This window comes from Cibotium barometz, chromosome 22 (assembly GCF_041138505.1).
Source record: "Cibotium barometz isolate CiBa-2024 chromosome 22, ASM4113850v1, whole genome shotgun sequence".
Taxonomy (NCBI): domain Eukaryota; kingdom Viridiplantae; phylum Streptophyta; class Polypodiopsida; order Cyatheales; family Cibotiaceae; genus Cibotium; species Cibotium barometz.
Genome location: NC_141067.1, coordinates 10,224,979 through 10,243,305, shown reverse-complemented (window position 1 = coordinate 10,243,305; position 18,327 = coordinate 10,224,979). Strand labels below are relative to the sequence as shown.

Sequence of the window (18,327 nt, the reverse complement as noted above, 5' to 3'; positions counted from 1 at the left end):
CAATTCATTTTCTCTCAAAAGGTTGAACACTTGTTCCAAGTGTTGTTCATGCTCTTGTCGATCCTTGCTAAAAACAAGAATGTCATCAAAGAACACTATAACAAAACTTTGAAACTTAAGGAATATGCGATTCATCATACGGCTGAAAGTAGCTGGAGCATTGGTCAAACCAAATGGCATAACCAAAAACTCATAATGACCAGTTTGGGTTCTAAAAGCTGTCTTGAAAATGTCAGATTGAGTCATACGAACTTGATGATACCCAGACTTTAGGTCAATCTTGCTAAAAACCTTTGATCCTCTAAGCTTGTCAAGAAGATCATCTACCCTAGGAATAGGATATCTGTTCTTGACAGTAATCTTATTCAATGCACGATAGTCTACACACATTCGGTAAGTTCCGTTCTTCTTCTTAACAAGAAGTACTGGAGCTCCAAAAGGTGAACTACTAGGTCGAATAAGGCCTCTCTCTAGCAAGTCTTCTATTTGGCTTTGGATTTCTTTTTGCTCTAAATTGTTGACTCTATAGGGAGCTTTACAAGGCGGGGAATTTCCAGGCAATAAGTCAATACTATGATCCTCAGGCCTTGACTTAGGTAATCCTGGAGGCAGATCTTCCATGAAACAGTCACTAAATTTGGAGATAAAAGAATCAAACTTTGGTCTTTTGGATGTGTCAAAACTCAGCATCAAGCTGGTTAACCCATACCATATAAGTCTTGTCTCTTTTTCTTAGAGCTCTCTTTGCTTGAGTGTGACTCAACAAAGGACTCATTTCTCCTTTGACTTGACACTGGAGGATAATATTTTCATTGTCCTTCCTTAGAGAAATGCTATGAGTGTCATAGTCTATAATAGGATTGTATTTGTGTCTCCAAGGCATACCCAAAATTATATCTACCCCTTGTAAAGGTGCAACTAAGAAATCCCTCTTTTCTGTTAAAGGTTTGATGCATAAATCCAAATCTTTCACCTCTTGCATGCAATTATACTTTGTTCCAGTAAATGCTGCTTTGACTTTATAGTGCGTAGGTAAAGAATGAAGATTTAATGCTTTAAGTACCTTTTCAGAAATGAAATCATGTGTACTACCATCATCATGCAAAATAAGAACTTCATGTCCATTTATCGTTCCTTTTATTTTAAGCAAAGAATGAATATGAGGTTTACCTTCTTGTTTAGAGTAATCTGGATCGGAATTACCCTCTTGCTCGAATGATTCTTCTTCATTGTCGTCTTCTTCAATCATGTTGACTCGAGCTGCTGCTGCTTGTGTCGAATTCTTGGTACGCTCCGGACAATTCGGTGCTATGTGACCTTCTTTGTGGCACTTGAAACATTTGATAGGAGATGTCTTCGATTTGCCACCATTGACTTTCTTATTGGTACTCATGTTGCCTTTAGCCTTGTCCTTGCCTTTGTCATAACTTGGTTTATACATCCTCTTTGAAGCATAAAAAGATTTAGTAAATGGTTTAGAAGAAGTACCCTCATGTGCTTTAATCTCTTTAGGAAAACCATTTTTACGTTCTGAATTAGTTGCCAAAGATATTGCAGAAGATAGTGAATGAGGTCGAAACATATTCACATCGGCCCTAATGGTAGATCTAAGGCCCGATATGAACTTCCTTTTTTGGTTGTTCTCGCTGACTCTATCCACAACCTGCACCTGTAATAAAGTATTCCAGAACTTTTCTACATACTGTGACATAGTCTCCTTTTCCAATTGATGCAAAGTGTCCCATTGGTGCCTAACTTTGGACTTGAATTGTGAGGGTAAAAAGTGCTTTTTAACCAGCCATTGAAATCTTTTCCAAGAATCTGGCTTGTCACGACCTTGCTTTACTACACTCCACCATAAAGCTGCACTGTCTATACCAAATGATTGACTGCACATTTAATCTTATCACTCTCTGAAAATTTTTCTCCAGAAAAATAGTCATCTAGTTGACTAAGCCAAGCTAAAATGACCCTAGCATCCTTCTTTCCATCATAATTTTGAAATGTGAAAGCTTTCCGACTAATCTTGGATTCTTTTTGTGACCTTTGTGCTTGCAATGTAGCATTTACAGCCCTTTGAATAGTGTCATCTTCGTCATCAAAAGATAGCGAAGAGTCACGCTTGCGTCTACGACTCGAGAGCTGTCTCTCCAATTCAATACGCTTCTCTCTTTCTTCTACAATTTGATGTTGTAAAGAAAGGAGTTGCTCTTGAATTGATGGCGAGATAGGCAAATCTGCCATAGTGCTTGTGCAAATGATGTAGATAAATAAAATTTTACTTTATTTGATGTAAATAAATAAAGCAAAAATGAGTACTTATCTTGTTTTTCTCCCGCAATTTGATCTTGGTTGAAGCTGAACAAGATGTTGTTCAATGGCTGAATTGAATTCTCGTTGTCTCAAACAAATCCCGAACGATTCCGCGTGATTCAAGAGTCTTGGGCTAGTCGAATTGTTGATGGAATAATTTTTTTGCACTTTGAAACCTGCTGAAACAGTCCCGCAAACCTTGCCCAATCTCTGTAATATTTTTTTGAAATTTTCAGAATTTTTCAGAAGCGATTTCGAAATTTTCTGGCCTTTTCTAGGCAATTTTCAAGCCTTTTAAAACCTATAAATCACTTTTCTGCACCCAGAAATTTTCAGAATTGAAAACCTTTGAATTTCTCTTCAAATTTGGAAATAGGAGAAAAGTAAAGGTTCAAAAAGTGATGAGACTTGCATGGGAATCGGGAAAAGTAAGAGTAGATTAGGATTAGGAGGTAATTAGCTTATGGAGTGATTAACCTCTTTGGAAATTTTTTTAATTCTCCTCCCCACGAGTTTTTGCGCCGCGACAGGCTGCCGCCGTGCGCTTCCTCCTTGGAATTTCTTTTGGAGAATTTTGTATGGCTTTTACACAAATTTACCTGCTCCGTCCATTATAGATTCACTCATGCTTGAAGCTTTCTGATTTCTGAGAGATACCCGTGAGGTTTTTGGCTATGAGGATTTCATCCATACGGTCAGATTTTGATTTCACTGAGTATTTGGAAAAACCACTTTTTGATAGAGAGGGATGGTTTTGCAGGGTGGTGAGTGGGTTTGAGAGTATATCTAGTTTTGAATCTTTGACCTTTGGGTAAAGACCTGCAAAACACCCTTCTGTCCACTGAATAAATTCCTGCACTTTCTTGATTTTTGAGAAGTTGAAGCCCTTTCCTACCTTCTCCACAAATCTCCTAGCCCAAGCTCTGATACCACTACAACCGGAATCTTATTCTAGGAATTGATTGTGAAAAAGTAGAGAATTAATTCAATCATAAAAACCATTGCTTGTAAGCTTCAACTAAATCAAATCAATTGAAAAATTAAACACTTAAACAAAAATACTTAGCTCCAAAAAGACCATATTGGGTGCAATCTTCCCCCCCTCTTGTGCGTGGCCTCTCCCCACACAAGAGTATTTCTTTATTAGCTTTCTTTTTCACCAAAATTAGGCCATAGCCCCCAAAATATACAAGATGTGCTTTTTAAAGAGCACGGCACTCTTCTTTAACAAAAATAGAGTGTCAAATTGGGACTAGGGTAAAGCCATAGGCTTTAATAAATTCCACATAAATAAATGTATCTTTCCTAAAGTTCAAAATGGAAAAATCATTTGATAAGGTTACAAGCTAGTATGCTTGCCAAAAATGAAATGTGATGAACCAAGACATTTCTTCCAAAGTAAACTCTTCAATTTCCATAGTCTTCATCACCTGAAAATATAAGCCCAATTAATTATTAAATTAATCCCACAAATATTAAACAGGCAATCATCACCAACTCATGACTACCAGGCGTAAGTACCCCAGGAATCACCCTGCCATACAAACCTAACTGAAATAATCATAGGTGGCCTCAAACATACGTCATATACCGCACGTATTAATATTTATAGTGGTATCACCCACGATATTAACCTAGCCGGCATGACGCAAGAGTAATCTAGGTGTCCCCAAATTACTCAAGAGGGGATAAATAATATTTTTCTAGAGGACTTAAAATATATTCTCATGACAGTGGAGCTTACAACCATTTATTATATATGCAATATTGTTCTTCATCTCTCGTATTGTGCAAATTGTGAGTTTGAGTTTTGTGTTATAAAGATGCTACTTCTTGTGAGTGTTGCCTATATATATCACACATTATATCCTCTTATATCTACAGCAGGGTTGGTTGCCCGCCACACCAGAGTCCTTAATTCTCATGTACGCATACCAGTAGGCAGTATGGAGCGGAATACAACACAAGTGACATGATTACAAGCGGAACAAGAAGTTGGATAACACTTGCACTACTCCAAAACACTGTTACATGTCCTTCACTATAGCGTGCACACTCAGCACAAGTCACAGAGTGAAGAGAACAACACACAGCTCAGGGTGATGACAAGTGACTACAGCACTCGGCCGAGGCTAAGGCTAGAATGTAGCATGAAGGATGAAGCAAGAAGGATGTGCTTCAGGATGAGTCAAGGGACCATATAAGCAGTCCAGCAAGACGTAATGAAGTCGGTGGAGTAGGTTGCATCTCCTATCTCTGGTAGATGCCCTTGAGGTGGCAACCTTTGGTAGAATCAACTATCTCTAGGAGATGCATGTTGGAGTGTCAGTCGATGCCTTAAATGTCAATGTGTGTAGCACCGCTCTTTGTGTTCGTTGTGGTGCGCCCCTCTGCTTATGGATGGTCCACTGAATACTTTAGGATGGTACCTCTAGGTTGACCCACTGTCGCGGTGTGATAGTGTGACATTGTTATGGTGTGGCGATGTGACATTGTTATGGTGGTCCATCCAATGTGGGCACCCTTGGTGGCTACAGGCTGCCCACCACTAGAGTTCTCACCATCCTCGATGAGGAGATAAAAGAAATGGCCCGAAAGAAGACGGGAGGAGAGCATACTAGTGGAGAAAAAAATAAAGACTTTTTTCTTGTCTTTTCTTTTTCTTTTTCTTTTTCTTTTTTAGTCAGAAAGATAGAAGTCTATCATCAAAAGAATGCAAATTAGAATCTTAGTTAGCTAGTAACAAAATCACGAACATGACTAAATGAAGTGTGACAAGCTCCCTCTGTAGCTGTAGAAACCTCTCTTTGTTCCATAACTAAGAAGAAATTGTAGATGAAAGCCACGAACTAAATAGAAAGAATTATTTAAAAAACTCAAATGATTGGGGGTGAGAGAGTCTCAATGTAAGAAGAAATTTATTCGGGCGTGTCATGTGCCATTATGTTGGCCATGTGCATTAAGTAGAGCCTTAGTGGGCCTGATAATTGTGGCTATCGATGGGCGGTAGAAGAGAGACGAAGAGAAGAGCCCTCTGATTGAGCTTAGTGAAGTTGACGCAACCGCACAGACACGAAAGCTATGCAAGGACCTTGCAGTAGGGGTTATTAGGGCTAGGGATGGGGGTTCACACCCGTCACGTAATCCTCGCACAAGTCCATCACGCTGGCCACCACAGCATCACAAACGTCTAGCCCTTGAGTTAGCACCTCACCTCCACCGCCTGACACAAGAGCCATCATTAGGAGCATGACGACGAGCAACAGCAAGAAGAACAACAGTCCCCCTCCAAGAGGTAGCCCCCCACATAGTCAAAGGAATAGTGATGGAACTCCAAGTCGAGCAAAAAGCTAGAAGGAAGACATCAGATCCCTTGTAGCTCAAAACCTCAATTTGTTGTAGTTTTCATGACTAGCAATATCCCATAGACCGAGGTTTACAATGTTACCATCAACTACCACATTTGTACTAAATTTTGTCAAACATTGTATGAACATAGCTAGTTGGGAAAGTACTGCTAATGTAGGAGATGAGCATGCAAGGTTTGCCCACTGCCCCATCTTACTGACAGTCACACATTATCTAGCACTACGATTTTTACTGACAGCCATAGCGCGTTAGCAGTTGCTAGGAACCTAGTGTTTCATGCTCACACTAAGCACATTGAGGTGCATTACCACTATGTCAGGGAAAGACTCTCTGCAACAACAAAGATCAGCTTGGTCTATGTGCCTACACATGACAACATGGCAGATTTATTCACGAAGGCTCTTCCTCGTGAAAAGTTTGAAGCTTTTCATAAAGCTTTGAGCTTACTGCCTTTTCAGGATTGATTGGCTATACCATGTACATGTTCACATCATCACTCTAGGGGGGATTTATAGCATTATATGGTAGTGATGTGTGTGAACACACTTAGAACCGCCGGGGCTAGGAGGTTTTTTCTCCCGTTGTGCGTATGTACACTCTCTTATCTACTCATTTTGGGGTGCGTACTTATCTTTTGTATATGGCACACATTTATTGATTCTAATCTAGTGAGTTTGTGTGCTCTCTGTTGAGATTCAAGCTCGATGTCAGTGTGAGCCAGCTATGCTATGTGCTGGCAGATTAGGTAGGAACATGTGTGAGACATAAATGACCGCGTGTCCAGCTGGTCATAGTGTGTGGACATTAGCTAGGGTTAGTAGAGTGTGGACACAACTCGTGTGTTGTGTGGATTATGGATTAGTGCATTATGCTTTGTGTGAGAGTGGACATGGCTTCCCTCTTTGGTTAGGGTTTGCAATAGACATTAGGGTTTGCTCCTGTGTGTGTGTCTCCTCCTCCTCTACCGTTCTTTCAACATGGTATCAGAGCCTTGTGCTGTTTATTAGGGTTTATGAGCGAGTGAGTGAAGAGGGAAGAAGAAGCTGTGAAGAGAAGCTGTGAAGCTTGCCATTGGAGTTGTGAAGCTTGGAGCACACCAAATACTATCAGATCTGAAAGCTTGGCCTACTGGGTAAGGTCACCTGCAATCCGCTCAAGGATGTTTAGAGGACCTTACCCGGTAGGCCAAGCTTTCAGATCTGATAGTATTTGGTGTGCTTCAAGCTTCACAGCTCCAATGGCAAGCTTCACAGCTTCTCTTCACAGCTTCTTCTTCCCTCTTCACTCACTCGCTCATAAACCCTAATAAACAGCACAAGGCTCTGATACCATGTTGAAAGAACGGTAAAGAAGGAGGAGACACACACACAGGAGCAAACCCTAATGTCTATTGCAAACCCTAACCAAAGAGGGAAGCCATGTCCACTCTCACACAAAGCATAATGCACTAATCCATAATCCACACAACACACAATGAGTTGTGTCCACACTCTACTAACCCTAGCTAATGTCCACACACTATGACCAGCTGGACACGCGGTCATTTATGTCTCACACATGTTCCTACCTAATCTGCCAGCACATAGCATAGCTGGCTCACACTGACATCGAGCTTGAATCTCAACAGCCCCTCTCAAGCTCATGATGTACTGCCGATGAAGATGTAGATGAGCTTGGGATATCAAGACTCTCAACACTCCCCCTCAAGCTCATCCCATGTACTCCCAACATAGTCCGGAAGTACTCAAACTTCTCCCTGCTAAGTGGCTTCGTAAAGATGTCTGCCACCTGCTCATCAGTCTTCACATAGTGAAGATCAACTGTACCATCCAGTACCTTTTCTCTGACAAAGTGATAATGGACCTCTATGTGTTTGGTCCTCGCATGAAACACTGGATTCTTTGCCAACTGTATACTGCTCATGTTGTCACAATGAATGACAACTTTGCCATCAAGAGGCTCACATAAATCTGTCAAGAGACTCTTTAACCATATAGCCTCACAAGTAGCAATGGCTGCTCCTCTGTACTCAGCCTCTGTACTGGATAAAGCAACTGTATGTTGCTTTTTGCTACTCCAACTCACCACAGCACTTCCAAGTGTAAAAGCATATCCACTAGTAGACCTCCTGTCATATGCGCTACCTGCCCAATCAGCATCTGTGTAGCCATGTATGTCCAAGCTTTTACCACTCTTATAGAATAAACCATAATGTGCTGTGGTTTTCACATATCTCATGATGCGTCTCACTGCATCCAAATGTGGTTTCCTGGGGCTCTGCATAAACTGGCTGACTAGCCCCACTGCATAACTCAAATCCGGGCGTGTGATAGTCATGTATATGAGACTACCAACCATCTTCCTGTACATAGAAGGATCATCCAATTCCTCGCCATAATCAGCCCGCAACTTCACATTTTGCTCCAATGGTATACTCATAGGCTTACACCCTGTCATGCCATACTTTGCCAACATATCCAATGCATATTGGCGCTGTACTAACCAAGTACCTGCATGATCTTTCACCACTTCAATGCCAAGGAAGTATCTCAACTCACCAAGATCTTTCATGTCAAATTTCCCACTTAAAGCTTTCTTGACATGCATCACATCTGCACCATGATCACCTGTGATAATCAAGTCATCCACATAGATGACTAGTAAAACAATCCCATGCTGTGTCTTCTTCACATACAGTGAAGAATCTGCTGTAGAAATCTGAAAACCAAGTGAGATAAGATATCTACTCATCTTATCACTCCAAGCACGTGGTGCTTGCTTCAGACCATACAATGCCTTTTTCAACTTGCATACGTGAGTGGGATATCTAGGGTGTACATACCCTTCTGGCTGTGCCATGTACACTTCCTCTTGTAGATCTCTATTCAGAAATGCATTCTTAACATCCATCTGATGCATTTCCCAGCCATTAGCTGCAGCCATAGCAATGACTGCTCTCACTGTGCCCATCTTAGCCACTGGACTAAACGTCTCATCATAATCCAATCCTTGGGTCTGTGCATAACCCTTTGCTACCAATCTTGCTTTATGTCTTTCAATAGAACCATCAGATTTGCACTTCACTTTGTAAACCCATTTACATCCAATAACATTCTTGTCCTTTGGTAGTGCAACCAAGTCCCATGTATCATTATGGACCAATGCGTCCATCTCCACATCCATTGCTTTTTCCCATACATGCTCTCCAATAGCCTCTGTATAGCATGTAGGTTCCACATGCTTCACCATAGATGTCATGTATGCATAGTGCATAGCAAAATCTCTATATGTCAACCTGTCAACAGGATATCTGACTCTCTGGGATCTCCGCAATGCATGCGGGTCACTCTGTACACCTGTAACTCTAGCATGTGGTGGCACATATCTATCCTGTCTAGCACCATGTGTGCGTAAAACAGGTATGCCAAGCTCCTCATCCAAACTTTCAGAACTGGATGACTCATATCCTGTGATTCCAATTCCTTCGACTTTCTTTTTGCCTTTATCCATAGCACTACTCCCAGTGCTTACACTCTCATGCCTCAAACGTCCTGACCGTGGACGTACACTGCTACTCTCAGCTTCTGCTGCTGGCCCAGACATAGTAGTAGAACTAGAACTTGCTTGTGGTGGCAAGTTCACATGTACATCAGCCTCAAGTGACTCAATAACTCCCTCATCTTTTGCTTTATACCAACTAGCAAGCTCATCAAACACCACATCACGTGAGATGACCACTTGTCTAGTTTGTGGATTATAACACTTGTAGGCTTTTCGATCCTGTGCATATCCCACAAATACACATTTCTCTGCTTTAGGATCCAACTTCCTTCTTCTTTCATCAGGCACATGCACATAAGCTATGCATCCAAAAACTTTAAGATGTCCAATGTCTGGCCTGTAACCTGTGAGCCGCATCTCTGGCGTGCTTCCATGAATGGCTGCTGTAGGTGTTTTGTTCAATATGTATACTGCAGTAGCACATGCTTCTGCCCAATAGTAATCTGGCATGCTCTTTTCATTAAGCATTGCCCTTGCCACTTCACATATAACTCTATTCTTTCTCTCAGCCACACCATTCTGCTGAGGTGTATACCTGCATGTCAATTGTCTTCTTATTCCATGCTTCCTCAAGAAATGCTCAAAAGCTTTTGAGGTGTATTCACCACCTCCATCTGTCCTCAGACATTTAATCCAACAGCCATACTGCTTTTCTGCAAAAGCTTTGAAATCCATGAATTTTTCCAACACTTCACTCTTCTCTTTCAGAAAGTATATCCATGTCATCCTGCTAAAGTCATCAATGAATGTAACATAGTATAAACTGCCTTTGATAGATGGGTTTTGTGCAGGACCCCATACATCACTGTGTACTATCTCAAGTGGCCTGTTACTCATATTTCCTTCTCTAGGAAATCTCAATCTTGCCTGCTTCCCAAACTGACAGGCTTCACAAACATGCATATGTCCATCATATTTGAACCTAGGCAATCCATTGACAATGCCTCTTGTTTGCATGTTCTTTAATCTCTGTATATTGACATGTCCAATCCTCTTATGCCACATATCAATATCCTGTACCACATTCCTGCTCTTTGAGAACATGGCTGATTTTAGCTCAGGAATTCCAGCATCCAGCTTAAACAATCTTCCTTCTTTCTTGCCTTTAGCAATCACTCTACATCCATGTTTAAAATCTTCAACGAAGCATCCATGCTCATTGAAGCGAACCTGTAATCCCTGTTCTACCATTTGACCAACTGAGGCCAAGCTTTTAGTGATCGAAGGCACATACAGCACATCTGACATAGACTTTGTTTGACCATTATGCATGACCAATGGTACACTTCCAACATGTGTAATGACATGCTGGGTATCATCACCTGTTTCCACATAGCCTTTGACATCCATTGGCTTCATGTGCTCAAACCATTCACCATGACATGTCATATGGTTTGATGCTCCTGAGTCCATATACCATGTATTATCATTCTCAGCATTTGTTGTCATAGAACCCACAACATGCTTCATGGCAAACAAATGATTTGCAGTTCCATCATTGCTACTTGATGCATAGTTGCCACCATGTTGTGCATAGTTTCCACCATAATGACCACCACGTTGTGCTCTTCCCCCTCTCAAATCATTCTGTTTGCGAAAGCAATCTCTCGCCATATGACCATATTTGCCACAATAATGGCATTCCACATCTTGCATAGAATTTTGTTGGTCTTGCCAACGTCCTCGACCACGGGGGGTACCTCTGCCTCGCTGAGGTGCATAACCACGACCACCTCGAGCACCATATGAAGGCTGAAAATTCTGTTGTGGAGGTCTATCCTGCCATCCACGACCATTACCACCACGTCCACGTGATGCGAATCTCCCCCTGCCTCTAGTAGAAAGCCTGATTTCTGCCATCATCATGGCTAGTAGATGCATCCAGAAATGAATCACTGAGCTTGATTTCCTCAACCAATAAGAGTGAAACCAACTCATCGAACTCGGGTAAACCTGTACTCCTCACTGAGATAGATGTATCAAAAGATTTGTATTCCTTGCCAAGACCACGCAAGGTAATATCCACCAAATCATCATCAGGCATGGGGGCATTTATTGTGGCCAATGCATCTGCAAACTTCTTGATTTCTTGCACATAATCATGTATACTTCTTTTATTCCTTTTCACATTGTGTATTTGCTGTCGCAATTGAGACTTGCGAGCACTCGTATCTGTATCAAACATCTTGACCAAAGTATCCCATGCATCTTTGGGATTCTCAGCATCCTGAATGTGTATGAGCATAGCATCAGAAATGCATATAGACAAATAATGCAGCACTTTGAATGCTCTCTCTGACCATTGCTTATGAGCAATAAGCTGCTGCTGTGTAGGTTGCCGAGGTAGCTCAGGCTCTGGCTCAGCACCTCTAATGAGATTCCAAAAACCTTTTCCTTTCAAGAAACTCTTTATCCTGTACTTCCATGCCTGGAAGTTCTTCCTATCCAGCTTTTTACCAACAATCTGAACTGGATTGTCCGACATGTTGCTCAATGCGTACAACTTCCGCACACTTCAAATCTGTAAATGAGCCTTCCTCAGCTCAACCACACTCCAATTAATGTTCCAGATACTCCAAGATAGCCAACAAACTCCAAATTTGATGTAGAAAATCAACCTGTAATCATCCAAGATGAACTGTCTCACGCAGTGCGGGATACCCTGAATTGACACGCCTTCCAAGGCTCCAAATCGCAATGTAATGGTGCAATCAAGTCTAGGCAACTTGCATTGACACCTAATGAACCTCAATGTTGAGTATCAACTCCATCTGACATGTGTAATTATCAATTTTTGAAAACCCCTTTTTCTGTTTTTGGAAAAACCAGAAAAACCAGTAGAAAATTTGCTCTAATTTCTTCAATATTTCACCAAATTGAGCAACCAGGCATTCATTGGCTTAGCAATAGTGTCCATCAACTCCATGTAAGAGGAATTTTTCCAATTGTAAAACACCAAGGATTAATTGCTCAATTAAAAATGCTCTGTTTCTCTGCAACCAATGGACAACCTGTTTTAATCAGCTCATTCCCAGCTCAATTAAGCATCATTGACCAAACAAATTACATAGCCCTCTTCTCCAAGATGTAAAGCATCCAATTGCTAAGGAATTTGTGGAAGATATCAAGCAACCAATGAGAAATCAATCTCCTCGTAGTCAAAAAACCAGAAAACTGCTCTGTTTTCTCCTGTCTGACTGCGCCGCCTGCAATTGAGGTGTTTGGGAGTGTTTATAATGTCAATTGATGATAGTTATAGGTGGCCAACACACATAGGTACATGTGCAATCCACCAATGCTTGGATTTTTGTAAAAACCTCACTCCAAATGCATCAATTTTGGGCTTCCTTCTCTCTGTTTTGTAAGAGCTCAAAAACCAGAATTTTCACGCATTCAAATGCTTTCAAAATGCTCCAAAATCACCATAGGGCTTGCATAAGAGTTGCCATTACATCTCTCATTGTCAGATACATGTTTGCTTTGCCAGATTTACATGTATTTCCACCATACATCAATGTTCCCAAGCTTTAATGGAAACCTTCAAAAACCAGAATTTTGCTTTGCTTTGATTTGCTCTAAACTGCTTTGCTTTTGCCTGTTTCACCTGCAATCCGCTCAAGGATGTTTAGAGGACCTTACCCGGTAGGCCAAGCTTTCAGATCTGATAGTATTTGGTGTGCTCCAAGCTTCACAGCTCCAATGGCAAGCTTCACAGCTTCTCTTCACAGCTTCTTCTTCCCTCTTCACTCACTCACTCATAAACCCTAATAAACAGCACAAGGCTCTGATACCATGTTGAAAGAACGGTAGAGGAGGAGGAGACACACACACAGGAGCAAACCCTAATGTCTATTGCAAACCCTAACCAAAGAGGGAAGCCATGTCCACTCTCACACAAAGCATAATGCACTAATCCATAATCCACACAACACACAATGAGTTGTGTCCACACTCTACTAACCCTAGCTAATGTCCACACACTATGACCAGCTGGACACGCGGTCAAAGTTATGTCTCACACATGTTCCTACCTAATCTGCCAGCACATAGCATAGCTGGCTCACACTGACATCGAGCTTGAATCTCAACAGCCCCTCTCAAGCTCATGATGTACTGCCGATGAAGATGTAGATGAGCTTGGGATATCAAGACTCTCAACACTCTCAAGCTTCTCTATCTTGTGTGTGTGCATTGTTGTAACCCTAATTCCAACAACATTTGATCTTCAAATTTTCCCACACTTTGATTTTTCATGCATAGGTCCAAGGACAGACCTACTTTAGACAGGGGGAGGTGTTAACCTTAATTCTAACAACATTTGATCTTCAAATTTTCCCACACTTTGATTTTTCATGCATAGGTCCAAGGACAGACCTACTTTAGGCAGGGGGAGATGTTAACCACATTTTCAATGGCGATTAATTGGGAATTGGTTTAGGCGGTCCCACCAACATATTTTTCAAAGGCCGTCTAAGCAAAGCAAGTGGTCGTCATTCATCAAGTTATTTCAAAAGGGTCACTTGTAATTTTTGAACCGCCCAAGTGGATTTTTTAGCACTTCATAAAACATTTTATGGATTTTTCCCACTCAAATGAGCGCATCACAATGTAAACAAGGGATGTCCGAGCTAAGTGTAATGCCGGCATCACATACACATATACACTAGTAGGTGTAGAGACACATAGTTCTCATTTTTACATAATGGCCGCCCAAGTTTGGGTACGCAGCTAAGTGTAATGACGGCATCACATACACATGCACACTAGTAGGTGTAGAGACACATAGTTCTCATTTTTACATAATGGCCGCCCAAGTTTGGGTACGCAGCCACTTATAAGTTTTGTATAAATAACAATGTAAGGAATGAGAACACATACTTCCCTTGTGCAATCTTAGAGCTCTTGTGTTCTCTTGCTCTTACCTTCTTTCTAAAGTATGTGAGAGTGTTCTCTTGCACTTACCTTCTTTCTAAAGTATGTGAGAGTGTGTGAGTGAGTTGCTTGTAGGTTATTGGGTTGTATCACCATAGCTATGGAGTCGTGAGTGGGTTTGTCCAAGGAGTTCTACATCAAACACCATAGGTAAAACGACGGTGGTAGCTATTTCAAAAGGTTAACTGCAAACAACAATGGGTTGGAGAGCCTCCATTGGGAAGCTCTAAACGGATCACTCCATCATCCCCATGACAAAGGTAAGCATTCTATACTGTGTAATGTGTTTAACACTATGGAGAGGGTACATCTCCTTGTGACTCCTTACTGTGTGTAGAAAATAGCTTAACAGTCCTTCTGTGGTTAATTGAGGATACCTAATTACCACTATGTTCGTAGCATAGCACTTGGGTGATTCCAAATATTCCATGTGTAGGACATCAAATCACTAGGCTTTTAAAAACAAAATTAGTTGCATCAGTTCATCAGCTCTGCTTCTAACTTAGCAGTGGGAATGCGGAATGCAGTAGAAGCTGCCACGTGTAACTGTAGTTGCATTTCTGAGCTTTGTCTGACCTCTGTCTCCTCACGACCATGACGGTGGTGGGAATGGCCATGGCCATTCCCTACACCTTCCAAGTTTTTCACTTGACTGGCTAGTGAGATGATCTTTGATGACCCTTAATTATAATATTTTGCAGCCCTGTCCATGCCAACCGTCCATGGCCAACCTCATGTGAATGTTTGTTGTATGCATTCAAGCCCATAAGCTCATCCTCTCTCAAAGCTTTGGTATGCAGAATGGGGCTCGTGGGTTTCAATTCTGAGTAGAGATTTTTCAGAATTCTGATCGTACATAACTTCGCCATACATGCCCATACACCTCCATGTGCTTTCTGCTCCAATTTCCTTGCAAAACAAAAGAAACTCTAGTTGATTTTCTGCTTTTTCTTCTCTTCCTCCATAGCCGATCTTCGACATTGACGGTTTAATTGCGCAAACATAAGGGTTTCTGCATAGAGAATGATCGCAGGAGAACAGAAGAAGCTTGGAAGCTGGCCAGACAGACAGCGTAGGGATTTAATTCAGGTTTAGGAACTTAGGGGTTTATCTCTCTGCTCTTGTTTGCATCTGCAAGATGCAAGAAGCGATAGAAGCTGATCAAGAGAACTTTCTCTCCAGCGGCGGTTCTTTCTTTGCTGAAGATTCATTGCTCCTCTCAGACTACCTCCATCGCCAAGCAGAAAAGGCAGGTAATCGTCTCCTCCATTACAGGAAACCCTCGATTTTCTTTCGATCCAAACATCTGGTAACAGCATCAGCACAGAAAGAGGAAGAAGAAAACTCAGATCGCTGTTGTCTTTCGGTCTTGAAAGTGGCTTCGAGCTCTGTGGAGTTTATGCCTGCGGGTTCAATCACAGCTCCGAAAGAAAGCTCAGAGAGCTTTGTAGGTAGAGAATGCAGCTCGCGAATCCTTTCTGAGCTTGAGCAAGAAAGAGAGGAATCTGCCTTCGTGTACAGAACCCTACCTTCATCTGTTTCCTGTGTGGAAAGCTCCGAATGCTATGAATCTGGTGCAGAGGCCACCACAAGGATTGAAGTGAACGGTGAGAGCTTGCGCGATGGGAGATTTTGTTGCAGATCAAAAGAAATGGATAATTCGCGTGAGGACAAAGGAGAACATGATGATGATGATAAGAGGGTTTTAACTGTGGGTATCAACAATACGGTAGCTTTGGATCTGCTTGTAAGTGCTGCTATGCAAGTAGGGTTCTATGGCGAAGAAGATGATTATGATCATGTTGCTACCCCTGGCCCTTCGAAGAGGACTGTTAGTTCCAGTGAAGTTGGTCATGATAGATCTGAGGATGCATTCTCTGTCCACGGAAACTCTCCAGTTTTGAAGAAAAAAGTGATCAGGCGTGCAAAAAGCGCATTCCAAATGCAGAAGGGCAGTGACTTGCTGCAGAGATTGGGAATTCCTGAAGTCGTTGCAAGGATTTCCAAAAAGAAGAAAAGAGGTGCAGCTGAGAAAGATGAGGGCCGCATGAAATTCCCAGAGGTGGCACAGATAAAGCATTGGGGCCGTGTGATTCGATACAAACGAAGAAAATTACAGGATATGCCTATGAAGCCCTTAAATGCTTGCAAAACAGAAGTCTTGGAGATGGCATGCATGGATGATGAAGACTGGGTGAACCAATTACAGGATATGCCTGCTGGGCCCTCTGGCGCTTGCAAAGCAGAAGTATCGGAAGTTGCACACATGGAGGATGAAGACCAGGGGGCTCGATCCAAGCAAGGGAAACTGCAGGTTTCACCTACTAAGCTACCTGATGTTTGCAACCCACAAGTCTCAGAGATGGTGCACACAGAGGATGAAGACCAGGGGACCCGATCCAAGCGAGGAAAACTGTGGGTTTCACCTACTAAGCTACCTGATGTTTGCAGCCGAGAAGTCTCAGAGATGGTGCACACAGAGGATGAAGAGCAGGGAGTTCAATCCAAGCAAGGAAAATTGCAGGTTTCACCCACCAAGCTATCTGATGTTTGCAACATGGAAGACTCAGAGGGGTTGCAGATGAAAGATGGGCAATGCAGGATCTGGTTCAAGCAAAAAAACTTGCAGGGTTCGCCCACATCAGAGCTGCCTGTTGCTATCCTAAATCCACTTGAGAATGTTGTGAAATTTGAGGCTTCTGAAGGTGTGCCAGAGGTCAATTTTGGCAGAAAACATCAGAGAATGCTTTCAGAAGAGAAGCCTGAAAGCCAAGAAAGAGAAGCTCGTCTTGATGTTAAAGCACCAGAGGTGGCGCAAGTTAAGAATGGAGGCTCAGTAGTAAGGTTGAAAATTTTGCCAATTAGGTTGCCCAGTCCAGTCCTCCCCTCACTTCAGTCTGAAGTCGTTCCAGAGGCTCACATGATCACAAGAACAAGCAAAAGGCTATTAGGTGGGGAGCATGGGAGAGAAAAAGCTCCAAGCATGCAGGTCTTGGAGTTGACAGTGCACAATGCTGCCAACATACCAGATAATCAAGTGGATGATGGAGATCCAGTCATCCGATCCAAGCGGGGCAGATCTCAGGTTTTGCCTACAAAATTCTCCGATTCTGTCCTGCAACCATGGAAGAGAACTTCTAGGAAGAAGTGCAAAGGTAAGTTTTGAGGATCTGGAGACTGGGATAGCACAAACTAACAAAGCTAACCTAGGGTGGTTAAGGTTTTTGAACCAACAGAAGAGAAAATGGGTACTCCATGCCACAGCAGTTTAGTAGTTTTTATTTTAACCTGCCTGAAACAGACATTTTAGAGGTGTTTTGCCAACATTGGCGGAGGTTGTTCTTCCATATTATGCTCATGCAGCACCTGAGATGCATCATGCCACCAAACAGCAACCATCCAATTACCCTTACAAACTTTTCCCTGAAAACTTAAATAATTTTGTTATTCTCTCAATGGCATCACTTTTGAAAACTTTTCATTTTCTGCCTGACATGTGCTTTTATGGTTCACCTTCATTGGTTATGTAATGCTTTATGGTTTCTGCATCTGTAGTGGGCTGCCCATGGCAAGAAGTCTTGTTGTGCAGTGGTTCATGTGGGTATCCTCCTGATATAGACATATAAAGCATGGGAAAGTAGGCGTGCCCTTGTCGTCATGGACGGGGTTTGGCAGAAGGGGGAACTGCACCGTTGATTTCAGGAGCGTTAAATTTCAGAATACGAATCCGGTGCACTTGCATGTCGCCATCCCTTCTCAGTGCTGAAGTGTCCACACCAAGAACCACGACCTGTTGCCATTCCTTCCTGCTGCTGAAGTGTACAACTGACGATTACAGGCCTGTCACCATCACCTTTTCTAGCTGCTGATGTGTACGACTGAGACCTCTGCCTTCCCCTGTCCATGATGGCCAGGAAAGGCTGTCGGGAGGCCTTTCCGGTCGGAAGAGGGCTCCCGGCATCCGCCCCTTCCTCCCGGGAAAGCCTCCCCACGGCCTTTCCCTACTCCAAGAATGTCTCGTCATGAGTGGGTATTGGCCTGCCACTGTGCAGGTCCAAAATTCGCCTACATATATCAAACAAGAAATTGTGTGTTTCTAAATCGAGCAAGCTACTTAGAAAAGCTGTGAGAAAAAGTTGGGATGGTCCATAT

The 18,327-nt window shown here is 42.3% G+C and overlaps 1 protein-coding gene across 1 annotated transcript; it reads left to right on the top strand.

The window, feature by feature from the left end:
• The first annotated feature begins 14,950 nt into the window (after positions 1-14,950).
• On the top strand, positions 14,951-17,628 carry LOC147626254 (uncharacterized). Its single transcript, XM_086816404.1, has one exon. It carries the CDS (start codon positions 15,314-15,316, stop codon positions 17,339-17,341), a length of 2,028 nt encoding a protein of 675 aa, XP_086672530.1. The 5' UTR covers positions 14,951-15,313; the 3' UTR covers positions 17,342-17,628.
• The last annotated feature ends 699 nt before the right edge of the window (positions 17,629-18,327 follow it).